This window comes from Maylandia zebra, linkage group LG16 (genome assembly GCF_041146795.1).
Source record: "Maylandia zebra isolate NMK-2024a linkage group LG16, Mzebra_GT3a, whole genome shotgun sequence".
NCBI classification, from domain to species: domain Eukaryota; kingdom Metazoa; phylum Chordata; class Actinopteri; order Cichliformes; family Cichlidae; genus Maylandia; species Maylandia zebra.
In genome coordinates, this window is record NC_135182.1 from 14154597 (window position 1) to 14170749 (window position 16153).

At 42.2% G+C, this 16153-nt stretch overlaps 1 protein-coding gene across 4 annotated transcripts in view; it reads right to left on the reverse strand.

The window, feature by feature from the left end:
• tbc1d4 (TBC1 domain family, member 4) overlaps window positions 1-13752 on the reverse strand; it is a 28895-nt gene extending 15143 nt beyond the window's left edge. The window contains exons 1-12 of one of the 4 annotated variants that reach the window (XM_004567987.5): window positions 13199-13750; window positions 12603-13044; window positions 6193-6321; window positions 5871-6102; window positions 4565-4809; window positions 3427-3516; window positions 3018-3122; window positions 2783-2915; window positions 2566-2657; window positions 2364-2474; window positions 1513-1635; window positions 924-992 (exon numbers count right to left, since the gene is read on the reverse strand). In XM_004567987.5, coding sequence (XP_004568044.2) covers window positions 924-992; window positions 1513-1635; window positions 2364-2474; window positions 2566-2657; window positions 2783-2915; window positions 3018-3122; window positions 3427-3516; window positions 4565-4809; window positions 5871-6102; window positions 6193-6321; window positions 12603-12989 — 1716 coding nt within the window. In that variant the 5' untranslated portion in view covers window positions 12990-13044; window positions 13199-13750. Of the gene's footprint in view, window positions 1-923; window positions 993-1512; window positions 1636-2363; window positions 2475-2565; window positions 2658-2782; window positions 2916-3017; window positions 3123-3426; window positions 3517-4564; window positions 4810-5870; window positions 6103-6192; window positions 6322-12602 lie in introns of all 4 variants that reach the window. The other 3 variants (XM_004567988.4, XM_076874739.1, XM_004567989.5) reach the window with 3 other exon arrangements.
• Window positions 13753-16153: the final 2401 nt, after the last annotated feature.

A 16153-nucleotide genomic window follows, 5' to 3' on the forward strand; every position in this document is an offset into this window, starting at 1 on the left:
AAATTAAGTCCAGTATCATAGAATGAAACCAAAGTGCAAAATGTTTTGTCAACATATTTGTGTATGTTGATCAGAAAACTTACAAACATACAGTGCAGCACTTCAGAGTCACACTGCTAGCGATTGAAGATTTATGTAAATTTGACAAGCTGGACGCATTCTGTACTGTACAGAAGACACGGCACGAGATTGATTGACAATGGTCTATAGCCAATCAGGATGCAGAACACAATGCACGGTAAAAAACAAAAAACAAACAAAACAAAAAAAACCATGCAAAAAATCCAGCATCCCTGTGCTGCATCGGCATTTTAGTTACAAATGCGTTTGCTGCATTTCAAAGAAACCTCTTTAATTAATTCTAAGTATAGAATTATAAAATAATTGCTACACCAGCCACAACTTTATGTTGGGTTTGGTTTAGCCTAACCTAGCCTTTAGATTGTAAATTGGGTGCCTGGCACTCAATTGGTTAATTTGCTTGTTTACTTGTTCATCGTAGCAGCGTACTGCTAAACCCATCATGACTGATGAGGAGTCAGAGGGACCATATCACGCTCTCACTCCACATTTTGCACAGCAGTAACCACAAGGGAGCCAACAACCTTAAACGGCTCACTAGCATCTCTGTACACACGTTCCCTCTTGTACTGTTCTGCCTTTTTGTCAGTGCAAGCTTGATCACAAAACTATGTGGGGGAAAACGCAGCACAAAATCGTTTCTCCTCATGCGAAGAGGACTGTTGGCAGATCCACCTACTGACACTGATGAAAGTGAAAGTATTCTTATCGACCTGCCCCTTTCCCGAGGACACAGTTGGAATATAGCATGCTTTTAGATGCCACGGGGTAAGAGTGAGAAGTCTCAGAGTCCCCCGACTGAAGCTCTGGGAATTCTCATGTTCATCCTCAAGGACACTTACTCTTTCAAAACTGCTCATGCTTCCCATGCTTCCCATGCTTCCCAAGCGGCCGCGCATTCGACTGGCGCCCTGGTGACAGAGATGATTGTACAAAAGTTATAAAAACACAAGTGGGTAAATTTAAAAAAAATAAATAAATAAATTTTAAAAAAGTAAAAACACTCTTTTTTTTCTTTTACACAATTGTTTCTGACAAAAAGAAACAGCGATTAGATTAAGAGTGAAGCAGAAAGAAACAAAGGGAAAACGTTTCCTTGCTGCCTAACAGCATTATTGTTCAGCTAAGTCTCTAAGATAATAACAGATGGCAGCAGAGTTCTCCTGGACGCCTCTGCTAAGGAATTATTCTGCTGTCTCACTGGCAGATATGGGTCAATCCAAATCCCTGTGATGACAGTGACACAGAAACAGAAACCTAGAAGACTAGTAAGAGGTAAACATCATGGCGGCTCTACTTTCTGTCCGTTGCGGAGACATAAAAGACAGGGATAAACTGGGGGAAATAAGTAAATGGTTATAATAATATAACGGCAGGAAATGGGGAAGATAAGGCAGTGGCAGAAAAGGAAACATGTTTAAAAAGACCCACCCTTGCAAAGATATTCTCCAGAGAGCTAGTGAGGGATGAACGCGCTTTATTCTTAAAAATGTCGAGCTTGAAGCGACTGCCGGTGGCTGTGCCATCTCCTGCTGCTGAGCTGTTTGCTGCATTCTGTTAGACAGCAAAAGAAAAAGATTTAATTAACAAGACTTCAATGAATTTAATTATAAACCAAAACAGGTTCACTGTACGAATACAGTTGCAGATCCTGTGATAAAGCCTGCAAGAAACAGCCAATAGCTGCTAACTGCTTTAAAAGAAGTGGTGCTGCTGCTGGAGACTGCGCTATGATTGATAATATTTAGCATGCAGATCGCTCAGGGTATATCATTCCAAAGCAATTATCCACAATCCTCTCATACTTTAAATGTCGTGTTTCCCCTCTCAGCAACTCACAGAACGTAAACAGCGGTTCATTGTAGGTCTCAGGGAGAGGGACATCTACATCTATACAAAGCAACAAGCTTTACATTTAAGACAGCAGCTAAGGAGTTCTTTTACCATCAATATTTCTACACAATCCCTTTATCAACACAAAGTCCAAAACAAAACCTTAGGATACGGTCTGAGAAATTCAAATTTTATGCCATTTCATGCAAGCGATTTTCAGAACCATCAGGGGTCTGAATTGACGTTTCTCAGATTTCATGTTAAGGACCACTAGAAACATTTTAAGGATCCAGCCTGTCTGTTTGTTTTTGCTTTTCAAAGTGAAATTTAGAGTAAAACCAACAAATCGATCGACAACTGTGATGTCGCCAAGTGTCGATTCTCTATTCAACAGAAACACCACTTTGCTGGAAATTATTTCTGGACCGTAAGCTTTCTCGTGCCCTTACCTTAGGGGCCTCTCCAATGTGGAGGTGGGACTTTTGTTTGGTTTCACAGAGCTGTCTCAGATGAAGAATCACAAGCTCATTCTCCTCCTGGTCTGACGCAGGCTTCAGTCTCTGCAGAAATGAATGCACAAACACTCAAGTGTGAATCAACAGCTGTAAGAAATAATATGTTTGTATCAAAGTGTCACCTCCATTGCCAGACCTGAACTCGCTCAAAAATCTCAGCTTGCTCATTGTCGGTCAGCTGGGAGAGATATTTCTGGATGGATAACTTTGCTCTAGGTGGGTAGAGACCTGGAAACAGAGAAGATGAAATAAGCTGTACTCTTTAACTTGCTTTAACTCTGAGAAAATTCAATATATTCATGAGTCAAAGCCGAGAGAAGTGCCGGATGTCTGATGCAGGTGACATGACCTACCTTCAATCCTCTCGCAGAGCTTGTGCAGGTCATGCATGGGGCAGGCTTCGCATAGCTGGATCTGAGTCTTGTTGCTTTGTAAGGCGGCTGCTGTACTGAAGGCCTGCTTCAGTGTCAGCATCACCTCGTCCACCTGACACGCACAGGCGAATGAACACACACACGCACAAAGAAAGAGATGTTTGCCACATGCACTTAAGAATTTCATTTTATTTACATAATTCCTGTGACTCACCAGGGATTCACTGGCACACTGGAAAATGTAGCACACGTACTGACTGGGACCAGACTCTGAGTGGTGCCGACAGATGAATCCAAAATGGTCAGTATGTTTGATACCCTGGGGATGGGAGCAAAAGACAAACTAGCCTCAGAGGCCTGGGATAGCTGTGGAACTTTATAGCACCATAATGATGATTTAATTATATCATATTTAATTACTAAACAACCAACAAAGGTGAAAAGAAGTGTATTCTTACATTACTGACAAAGATCTGCCACTAAATTAAGGAATAAACACTAAAGGTCTGCTCTTGTGTAAAGATGAGCAAAGGCTCTCTGTGATTAGATTCCAGTTGCTAGGGCTGCAGCAGAGACACAAGAGAGACCTTTTCAGTAAACATTACAAGTAAATATACACCAACCTGACAGCACGATGAGATATCCTTGAAGTTCTTCTCCAGGACCACAGTTTTACTGTCAGGACTTATAAGGTTTACTTCAAAACGTCCAACCTATGAAACACGAGAGACCACGGTCACACAGAGTGAAGTAAAAACATGTAATAGATGCATGAAAAGTTCTCACAAAACAACACGGATGGGAGAGCATGTGTGTAAACACACTGGGATCTCCTGTGATGTTAAGCATTTTATGACTAGGACTATAATTATTCCGGGACCCGATTGGCAATAGAGATAAAAGACGCTCACGTGCGCTTTAAAATCAGGGTCAGCGAGTCTCCGCTAATGATTTTTCCTCATAATTGACTGCTACGTACAGTATCACATCGAGCGTTGTGCTCTAGTTTTTAAAAGTAGCTTCATGACGAAACAGGCATGGTGCGTGAGGAATGGCAGCTGGCTCACAGTGCGGCGCACATGTTTTTCATGAAGCAGCGACCGTGTGTTATCACAGGAGCAGTGGTGAAGTCAGTTTTTATTATTTTTTTTAATACCACAGGAGTTACGGCCTTATTAACTGGAACAGTTACACCAGGCCAAGCTGGTCTACACATTATAGCTGCCAGCCACGTGCACATAAAAATGATTTGCGGTGGTGTGAACCTCAGCAGTGAGAGTCTATGCAAAGGAGGCCTCCGTGACAAACAGCGCTGAGGCCAGCGACCATTTGGTTTTCTGGTGTAACAGATGGAATCAAGTTTTACAACACAAATTATGGTTTGGCATGAGGAGCTTAAAAAAATCCATCCATATTATTGAAAAGGGTATGTTTAGAGTGGAGTAAATCCAAAACAATGCAAAATAAGACACTCGGCCACCTGCGTGCACATACACGTAAGGTGGACATCCCTTTAAGCTCACTGCAAATTATTTATTAAGATATAAATGATGCCTTCAGGGCCCAGGTCAGTCACTTCTCTCCATACTAGACAAAGATTTTCATGTGAGAACACTGTTATTTTGAGAAGTGTTCTGCATCGAACCGAAGGAAAGAACTTGAACAGTCATTTGGACAAAGAGAAGAGAAGCGCTCTCACTGTGACACCAACACATTAGCAGCAGTACAGCACAGCCCTTTACTCCGTTCAACTTCTCCTACCTGAAAGAGCATAGTGCGGTTTTTGTCTGCATCCGAAGGCTGAACGTGATTTGGTGCGCTAGCGTGACGACGGCGTGTGGAAACCATGACGAGGCCTTCTCCCGGCTTCCTCTGCAGACTCCCCACCATGCTGCTGCAGCGTGTCCGAAACTCCTGGGGCTCCTCGAATCCCGAGTCCTCCTGGATGGACTCGGGGAACGCTCCTCGTAGGTTGCTCTGACTGCCGCTGCTGAGAATACCTTTACCTGGATCAGACACATCAAACATGAACTCACACCTAAGTTTAGAAAATTACATCACTAGAACCTTTAGTCGCTATTGATCTAATGGATATACTCCAGTGCTGTTCTACCAAGTACACAGGATTACCCAGTTTGACTGAATCATTAAATTAACCTAGATTTTTCTACTGACCTCTTGTTTTTAGTAAATGGTTTACTTGCCTCCTGATGAACATAAAGTGATAATAACAGAGTTATTATAATTGTGTATTTTTTACTTAGTTTTTATTTTAATTTCATTTTCATCTTGTTTGTAATTCAGTTTAGTTTCACTTGATTTTCTTGGTTCAGCTTAGTTTTTGTTAGTTTCAGTTTTAGTTTTAGTCTTTTTAGGAAACTCAGCGACCGCATATATTACCATAAAAACACAGAAATTTTTGAAAGCATACATTTAGAGTTCCAATAAACACATCCATCAATGTCTCGGTTATAATCATGTTTTTACCAAACTAACAGATACTAAACCCAAGGATATTTCCTATAAATATTTTATCTTTATTACAGTTTTTTTAAGTCTAGTTCCTATTTTTGCTTGTATAGCCAGCAACTTGATAATTACACAAATGTGGATGGCTGCCACATTTTGTGAAAAGTAAGCGTGCAACTTGCTGTTTTCCATTTGGAACACTAGCCTGTCAACATAACAGCGAACACAGTGTAATACAAGGAGGTGCACAAACAGAATAATCCACACTGAGTCAAAGTGAGCACTGTAAACCAACCAATAGAAGAAACATTATAATCATTATTTGGCTGAAGCTAAATTATGCAAGCAAATGTTGTCATTTTGGGTGCAGAACAGACACGTCTGTAAAGTCGCTCTTTGTCTCCTTGTGTTTAAACTTGATTTTGAGTTGCAAATCAGCTTTTGTGTCCTTGCAAAACTGACAGTAGCAGCATTTACTTACAACAATGTGGGACATGTGAACCTGACCAGCCTTCAAGTTACTTGTTGCTGTGCACACACACATCATTTCAATAAAACTTTTCCTCATCATAAATTTGTTTGAAGCGTTCGTCCCCACCTGAGGTCACGTCCTCCCCTCCAGGACCTCTGGGGTCTTCCATAGTCTCATTCAGAGCAGAGGAGAGCGGGTCTCCTTCGCCTCCCATGAGAAACTCCACAGGGGGGCTCTCCGTGGATCCTCGTTGACCGTTGAGGAGTCGAACGCGTTTGCGCTCAATCTCGTGCTGGCGAAACTTGTCGATGCAATCATCGACGAGCGTGGATGGAGCCTTCTTGTATCCGACCGTCACCTGGGATTTTTGCAACACCAACAGCATTCATTGAAGCCCTTTTTTATCTTAAAAACACTCCATTCTAAAGGCATATGCACAGATTCCTACCTTGCCACAGTAAAGCACTTCAAACTTCTGGGAGTTGTAGAAGGCCTCGTCGGTTTCCTGTTTGGGTTTGGAATCTTCCTTAAGCGCTGTTTTGGACACTTGGCGAATGTTACTAATCACCTCAGGGACCTGTAAGCGAGGCAAGTGGAATGAAAGGATGTGATGAACAGGAAGACAGGAACAAAGAAAAACCATGACAAAAAGACTAAGGGAGGTCGAGGGGAACACCAGCTTCGCAGACATTGAAAGAGCACGAGTATAACATCACCCTAAAATCTAAGACAACGAAATTTCTAACTTTTCGTCAGGTTCTGTAAAGTATGAACATGAATAATGCTTCATGTCATTCTCAAAATGACAAATAAAAACTAAGAAGAAGTAAGAAATTAACAGTAAAAAAATTACGTGGAATCATATCAATACTGTTGTTTTGGTTATGCATGTTAAGACATAAATAAAATAAAACCATATTTAGACTTGAAATTTAAATAACTTGAAAAGAGCAAAAGATTTGAACAAAAACTATAACAATAGACGGACCAAAAGCTACAGTGGTGTCAGAGGTAGGCGTGCAGCCATGGGGAACACCCACTCTCTACAGCAATGAACAGAAAACAGAAGGCTGGGGGAAACTCGAGACTTGAAGGTCGATAAGCCTATTGCTGCTACACTGTGGCACTTAAACATTAGCAGGCAGCTAGTGTGTTAGTGTCATCAAAGCTTGATAACAGCTTGCTTTGATAACAAGTCAAAGATTTAAAAATTTAAAAAAAACAGGCAAAAGACAAGACAAAAAAAAACCCACCATAATTTAGGCTTTGAATACTTTTACAATGGGGACCGAACAATAGCAGTGGAGTCAGAGAGCAATGAATCACCGCTGCACTAAAATTTTGGCAGCAAACAACTGACTGAAAGCCTCGACGCTAAAGCTCCCTAAAAGAAGCAGAGTGCCTGGAACTAATGCTGCAGCCAAGGTCAGCCAAATACTGTGTTTAAGACAACAGTGAGGGCTAGAACAAACAGCAGCTCCACAGACTGCACACATCAGATCAGATAAGAGCTGGATACAGGCGGTTGAACAAATATATTTCTAATGTGGACTGGAGAGGGAAGTTGTATAGCAAAGTACATGGCGCTTACTTCAGAGGTGTGACCAGAACAACAGAGCGCAGAGAGGGGAGGGCAGGCAAACAGGAAAAGAAAAGCTGTGAATGAACTCAAACATCCTGACAAAGCCCGTGTCTGATTTTCATAAAAGGCAATGAGATCAAATGCACGTCTGCTACTGGGGCTATTTTAAAGTCCCACTTTCTAAGCGCCTGCTTTCCCACCTCCCCCCTCAAGGCCTTGCGCTTTTCCTGGCTGGTGACAGAGCGTTGCCTTGAGATGAGGAAAAGTGGAAGTGGCTGGGGTGGGGGTGATGCTCAGTCCTAATCCCACACTCCAGAAACTGTGAATGATTTTCAAACTGTTGGCTGACTTATTTCCAGGATAAAATAATATCGCGGTGATCATTTTAAGCTTCAGAAACAAATATCTGCGCTCTCTGTAAACGCGGGTTGCGAATAAATGAAAACGTGCTGTAATAACTTACAAGGGATGAAAAATAAACCACACATGGGATCTTGATGGCTACATTTTGTGTGAAAGTGCATTCTTCATTGGAAAAGACAGTGTTGACACTACGAGGTCGAGGTAAGCAAAAGGTCTTGTTGGCTGAGAACTACAGCTGGCCACCACAACACTTTGTCACAAAGGGAGGGGGGAAAAAAGAGACAGATTTGTCTAAACATTAAAAGGAGCTGCTTTATTATACATGAGTAAGATGATGCCGAAGCGTGCGATCAATTATTCCTTATCTACCCAATACAGAGTCGGCAAAGGTGCTCGCCTCTTGAAGGGAGACATGCACAGACAGGCAGGCAGAAAAGCTGTTGAGGAACTAAAGGAAAGCCAGCGTCCTCTTCCCACTAAAGCGGTTCTTTAAACTAGCGTAACATTCAGTGATCATAGGCTGGCTTCATTAAACGATATAAGCGACGGCGGTTGTGAAGCAATGCTTCTCTATAAACACCAGTAGCAGAGCAGAGCTTTAGAGCTTAGGTGAAAACAAACACGGGAATAGTGCCCTCTGAGCTGCTAGAGTCCTGAGTACTCTCAGTGCATAGCTCCCATCATGTCCAAGCGCTCTTCAAAAGCCCCTAATAACATCAGATCTTACAGTAGATGGCACATTGCTCTGCTGCTATTATCGGCAGCAATAAGCCAGACCGCTGAGAAGTTGCGGAGTCTCACGTTCGGCCACAATATCTGTGATTAGGCCTAATTAGGCTCTTTTGGAGGTGCACAGGTTATCACTGTGTCAATAAAAAGATAAGAATGGAAACAGAAAGCAAGCGAGAGATGAAACGTAATACCCCACGTCAGACCAGAAGCAATCAAAGATCGCATGCTTTTAAGTTAAAAGCATGCGATGCAAGTTCTTAGAAAGTTGCCCAAATTGAATAGAAAGACGGAAAAAACAAACAAACTGTAGCTTATTAACGTCATAACCATAAACTTCGATTTATGGAGTTGCTTTAAGGCCAAATATCCGTCTTTGTGTGGCTCTGGCTCTGCAAGGATTTGTTCTGATGCCACTTGACATTTAAAGTTTGACCTCACTGTAGCCTGTGCTTTTCCATGTGGCTGAGGACAAATGTAAGTTGAACAAAATTCATATTTGACCACAACAACAAGCAAGCAAACAAACAAAAATTCCTTATGATATCTTTACTGCCACAGTGACAAGATGTCACAACTGGAAATTGTAATGCGTCAGTAAAACGTCTATTTTTTTTTTTGCCAATACAAGTGTATATGTAAACATAGATCCTGGTAATTAAACAGCTATGGAGAGACTGTTTTTCACTTTGTTAGTGCTCTGATTTTACTGAAACTTAGGAGGGAACTCACAGCCATGTGCAAAAGAAACTTTTCATAGAGTTTTACGCAGCCCTGTGAAAAACTAAGTACACACTATCATTTTCGCAGCAACAACTTGAAGTAATAATTTTCTGTCTTGTATGACTTTATCAGTCTTTTGCATGACTGCAGAGGAATTTTGGCTTGCCATCTAAAACTTTGCTTCAGTTCAATGAGGTTTGCAGGCATTTATTTATGCACAGCTCTCTAAACGTCCATGCCACAGAATTTCAATCAACCTGAGGTCTGGACTTTGGGTCATTGCAACACCTTTATTCTTGTTTTTCAGCTATTCTGTTATAGATTCGCTGCTGTGGTTGGGATCATTGTCTTGTTGCATGACCCAATTTTCAGCCAAGCTTTAGCTGTCAGACAGATGGCCTCACATTTCACTCCATAATACTTTGGTATAGAGAGGAGTTCATTGTGACTGCAAGGCGCCCAGGGCCTTTAGCTGCAAAGCGAGCCCAGATCATCACCCCTCCACCACCATGCGTGACAGTTGGTAAGAGGTGTCCATATTCTTCCAAATCAGCCATACTTGTTCAGTATTTTCTCTAATTACAGTCTCATATGTAGATCTTGGGTTTTTCTGCATTCTCTCTGAGCGTTGCATGGGGTGACCTTGGGGTGAGTTTGGTGGGGTCCCCACTGTGCACCTGGCTGCCTGTCCTGTCAAAACTCACTTTTTCACATGACTGTATTTGATCCGGTGACTTATCTGTCACACCAAATTACCAGACAAGCAGCTTGCTAATAATATACATTTTTATAAAGTTAATCCAAGAACTCAAGTATTCAAAGCTGCTTGCTATGCTTATCTGACATGTAACAACATATCAGTGACTGCAGACAGTTTCCCTTTCATTGTGAACTGTGCACAGAATATCATGATAACCGGTTACAAATATGTGGCCTCAGAAATCTGGTCACATTAACAGACAGACACTGGGCCACTTTTCCTTCTCTGGGCAACAGGTGCACGTAATATAAGAAAAAAAGCTTTTCAATTCCTGTCTTTGGCACAAAAGGGAAAGGCACTTGATATAATAGATGAAAAAACAAGCTCTGCACGGTTTGTAAAGCTGAATGGTAGACAATGACTTTTCCTATTTTAGTTTAACAGTGTGTGCCACTGTGACTGAAAATGAACATCACCCACAGCAGAGACAACAGGTTACCCAGTGAGTGATTCCACAGTGGTACTGTTCCAAGTCAGAGCAGAGGTAAAAAAAAATGATGCAGGGGTCTGTGGTTTATGCTGTGCAGGCCTTGAGTGTGTGTTGCTGGCTTGATAATAGCACAGTGGTGTTGACTGGAGACTGTGCTGAATGTGTGCCTATCAGTCTCACAGACAAGTCAAGTAAACATCTCCCACTTCAACTGAAAAAAAAAGTTTAACTTGTGTCCAAATCTTCCCTTTGATGCTTTAGCAAAATATTATCCATGGCATGTTAATGTTAGTCTTGTTAACCCTAACAGTGAACGCGTGAGGACCGAGGCTGCATTTCAAGTCCAGGAGGTCAAACCTGATTTTTAGCACGATGACATTTGAAACACATACATGAGAGATGTCACGTTTGTAGGCAAACTGCATATTCAGGGCTATTCCTTTACCGTTTTATTTCTTAAATCCAAAAGGATCTAATAAGTTGCAGTGCTCTTGAAGACATCAAGAGTGTCTTTTCATTATAACCTTTCTCATCATTTTGATAGATGCCAAATCTCCTTACACAAGGAAGGCCTGTCATTTCTACAACTAAAAATAGATGTGAAACCATTCCTGCCAACCAAAAATAAAGCAATATTTTTTGTGTCTTCAAAGTCAGTTTGGAAAAAAGAGAAAACGCACAACGTGGTAGTAAGAATGCTCGCAATAAATGCTGTTTATGTATGGAAAATGGGACAAACAGACTGCTAGCAGTTGCCGCAACAGGGTGTTGTACATGGCAACAGAGTACTGGTAGAATTAGCCATGCATTCCACATGGTCCACCTTGCACACGTTGCTTGGGCTTGCTGGTTGCCAAACCAGTTCTCGTTGCGTAATAGTGATGAATGAGGTACGTCCAAGATACTTTTCTCACTGCTGCACACACATTCGGGCATTAGCAGAGAGGCCAGAGACCTCGAAAGTGTGCACGCCTTAAGCTTGCTGGCGCTTCTGCTCCTCAGTTTTCACTAACACACAAACATTGTGCTCAGCCCCCTGCACAGGAAACACGATACGGCACGGGCACACTTGAGATCAATGCAAAATGTGAGTATAACTAGATATGTGTTTGTGAACATTACTGGTGCACATTTCCTGAGTCAGTGGGAAAACAGGATTAGCATGAGTAGGGATGTTAGACTTCAGAATGGGTTGCATGGAATTAGGAATTGAGGTGGCACCAAGATTAAACTGCGTTTGTTTAAGAATCTTGTATAAATAACATTCTCTACCACCAAATCAGAGAAAAGATAACTCAGATAAACACTAGGGTAGGCTACTGAGTGCAGCAACTTCCTAAAAAAATATGCTATGAACTGCTTTTCAGAAAAGAGCAGAAAGGATTACTACCAATATATATTTAATCACAGACTCCCACGTTCCTGATTTCTGGCTGTTTATTTCAGTTATTACTCAAGAGTGGCATGCTGATCGGCAAGTGAATGTGCTGACTCAATATTGTATTCAGTTGTTGTCACACCACAGACACCAGACACATGTCAGATCTACAGCAGCCCCAAGAGCGCCGAGCGCTGCAACTTCAGGAAACACAGTCCCATCTTCTCCAGTCTGACACATGACGCTGCAAAAGGGATAAACCGACACAAAGACAGAAAATGCCACTCTATAATGGGAGCTTTCAGCTATCATTTTCCCTTCGTGGTGCAAAATTGGTGAAACCATATGTCTTTTCTTAAGCTCTGGTGCACTGAGCTTCAGGGCCACTGTACTTAAGATCAGGGAAAGGCCAGGGATAGATTAACTTTGACCAAAAAAACAACAACAACAACAACACAGTACTGGGTTTGTCATGCCCACCATCTAGTGGCCTAAATACTTAATCCCAAAACAAACACATTTTGACCAACGACTGATCAAATATTGTGCGAGGTTGAGATTAAATTATACAGCTTTCACCTTGGAGACATTTCACTTCAGGCTTAGTTGGACATCTCATTGTTTTTCAGTTTACAGCTAATGACAGGATCAGTCCACCCTTAAAAAAATAGTTTGCCTCACCATGACATCATATTTAATTTAGTCACATATACTCAGGACGTTTGATTTGGATACTTGCTTCAGGTCTTCTTAGGTGTAAAAAAAATATTATTTAAAGCTTTTTTATAAGTGTGTTCCTAATGGATCACCGCGTTACTTTTTTTGGCCTGAGTTTTGGTCCATTCATGCTCATGGTATTGAAAACTGTGCTGTGCAGAGAGGAGCAGGCCTACCTGGTTGGGGTCGCAGGCCTTAAAGACGTGACAGGACATCTCGGACTCGGGGTTGTCGGGCTGGCCCCGCAGGAGATAGGCAAAATAGGTGAGGTCATTGCTGTTGTGAATGAAGCGAGATATGAGCTGTGCTTTGTGCTCGAATATGAACACTGAGGAGTTGTTGCTGGTGGTGGGGACACATCGGATGAAGGGGGGGCAGAGGACCAGATGAACTTCCCTGGGCTGCATCACAGGGCCGCAGTCGCCTTTCTCGCACCGCCTGCGGATCTCGGCCACCAGCCACGGCAGCATGGGTAGGGTGGTCCGCCTGTCCAGCAGGGACCAGCCGATGTAAGTGAGGGCGAACCTGTTGTCCGACTTCTCCTTCTCGTCGTGACTCTCCATGTTGACCCAGCAGACTTTTCGCCCGAAACTCGATGACAACAACACAGAGCAAATCCTACTTCCAAAAAAACAACAACCCCAAAACAAAAATAAAACACTATCAATATATCTTTCCCTCTTGCCACCGAGGCTAGCTGTAGTTGTGTTTAGTTTGCAACACTTTCCATGTCCACATCCATACACAAAGTTTACGCAGCGCTCAAACAAACCTCCAACATGTGCTCGCCCTTTCGATCAGCTGCAACTCTCCATGATGTTCAGTTTTTCCCTCAAGGATTAAAAAAAAAGAACTTCGAGTGCTGTCTATTCGCTGTTTTACTCCCTGCTCCGCTCCACCGTTTGCTTAGGCGGAGAACCAAGCGCTAAACACCCCTGTACTATACTGTCCCAACCAAGATAGCTTGCCAAAAACGTGGCTTTGGTTGACTCCCGTGTAAACACAAGTCACCCAGAGAAATCTGATTTCTTTGACGCGTTGGACGTTGTCTCCGAATGCGCACGCAGGGCGGCGCATTTCCAACGTCCCGGTCCTGAAATCCTAGTGCACAAACGCTTCTTTGCCACCGTTGCGATTTCTCTCTGCAGATGAACAATAAAATACAGACACTGATGCTTGTTTATCGTCTTGCGGCGCAGTCTCCCGTCAGTGATCCTTCCTTCCACAACGCCTCGGAGGCGGAGCGGCTGCGCGCCTGTGACGAACCGCCCATCCATCCCATGTGCTGGAGGAGTGGGCAGCGCAGAGCCGCTGTGCGAAACGTGACAGGACGAGGCTCCGCCTTTCTCCACAGTACATTAAGTTTTACCTGGAAATGTTCTTTCTTCGTGGCACCGTGAGATGTGTTTTCAGCCCCCCGTGGCACAAGTGCCCTTGGTTCCAGCTCCCGTTGGTTGTAATTCTACCTGCCAACCGCCTCCATCAGGTTGAACCAGGGGTTGTAAAAACAAGCCCTTTGCAAAATATTATGTTTCGATAACATGTGCAATTTTTTTTCTTGCTAAGCAAAGTGAGTCCCGGCTGTTCACAAGTAGGTTAATCTCAGTCCCACCACTACTCGACATTCATAATCATATGTGGTGCTTTATGCACGGGAAGACTTCCCCTCAACTTAACGCTATAATATCCAAGCAGTCCGCCTATCCCCAAAATAGTACCTTAGCCATATATAAACTCACCAATGAAGCGGTAGCCAGGAGCTCTACAACCAAACAACCCCCGCGCTGATGGTGTGTACCTACTTTAAATGTAGATGCGTGCAGAATAGATACACAGCTGATCCCGGATCCTCATTGAATACCATTGTCAGTTGGTATAAAGTTAAAGTTGTACTTTAATTGGATTCGATTGCAAATAACATTCAGAATCCATAGACTGCAGTGCGTCACAGTTAAATTATCTTGAAATCTAAGGACTGCATAATCATTTTATAGTATCTTTGAAGGCCCAGGGATCAAACGTTACTTCTAAAACTACTACTTTACCATAAAAGCATACCAAAATGTAAGTTTTATTTCTTTTTTGTGAGTTCTTGAACCAGTTTGTAGGATTTCATTGTCTACTAATAAGAAGTGTGTAATGGCTCACTTGTAAAAGTTGAAATATTCATTCAAATAACAGTTAATTCTTAACTCCAATTATTACTTACTGCACCACTGCAATGGTGGGTGTTCATACTGACTGAAGCAGCAGTCTAAAATGCTTAATTATTCAAAATAGTTTTTTAAAAATGTAAAAGTTCTCACTCTCTACAAACGTTATCAGAAGCTGTTCGATTGTTTATGCCCACCCATCGGTCCACAAATAGCTGGTCCAGGCTTGGTAGTTGCTAGATATTTTAGTCTAGTGGTTCCCAAAGTAGGGGTCGAACTCCCTCCACAGGGTCACCTGAAGAATCTCATGGGTCATGAGATTATTAGGAGGGATGGAAGATGAAGCTGCTATGCACGTTCACAATTTTCAAGGTACACCTGTTCATCTGCTTGTTAATACAAATATCTAATCAAACAGACGGCAACAAAATAGGCACGTAGACATGGTCAAGATGGCCTGCTGAATTTCAAACTGAGCGTCGGAATGGAGGAAAACAGGGATTTAAGTGACTTTTACTGTGGCATGCTTGTTGGTGCCAGACAGGCTGGTCTGACTGGTCTTTCAGAAATTGCTGATATACAGGGATTTTCCAACACAACTGTTTCTAAGGTTTACAGAGAATGATCTGAAACAGAGAAAACATCTAATGAGCAGCTGTTGTATTTGGGGGGGGGACCAAGCTTGATAGGAAGGCAACAGTTACTTAAATAACAACTCATTACAACCCAGGTATGTAGAAGAAAAACTCTGAGCAGAAGACCACACCAGGTGCCACTCTTGTCAGCTAAGATCAGGAAACTGAGCCTACAATTCACATGGATTTCTGCTTTTACATTGAGATGGTGGGGTCAGAATTTGGGATAAACAACATGAAGGTATGGATTCATCCTACTTTGTATCACGGATTCAAGTTGGTGTTGCAATGATGTGGGTAATATTTTTTTTGTATACTTGAGGCCCTTTATTACCAACTGAATATCATTTAAGCACCTTAACCAACCCGAGTATTGTACTGTAACCATGTCCATCCCTTTATGACAACAGTGTATGCCTCTTCTGATGGCTGATTCCAGCAAGATAACGTGACATGTCATTAAGTTCAAACCATCTCAAACTGGTTTCTTGAACATGTCAGTGGGTTCACTGCACTCAAATGGCCTCCACAAGTCACCAGATCACAATCTAATAAAGCACCCTTGGAATGTGGTGGACAGGAAGTTGGCCTCATGGATACACAGCTGGCAAATCTGCAGCAACTGTGTGATGCTAACATGGACCGAAATCACTAGGGAATATTTCCAGCACCTTGTTGAATCCATGCCATGAGGAATGGATTCAACATTCCTAAGGGAAAAGGTGGTCTAACCAGTGGTCTAACCAGTACTAAAAAGGTGTAACTAATAACCAGTAATGATGTGTTCATTTTAAGAGCATCTATTTGATCTTGATTTGCTATGGTTTGCATAAATTTACTTTTGTAAAATGTATTAAATTGTTGTCTTTTGCAGGCTTCCAAAAACAGGTAAAATATTAGTGAGAAAATTAACCACTGAATCTATTTTTAAAAGCCTTG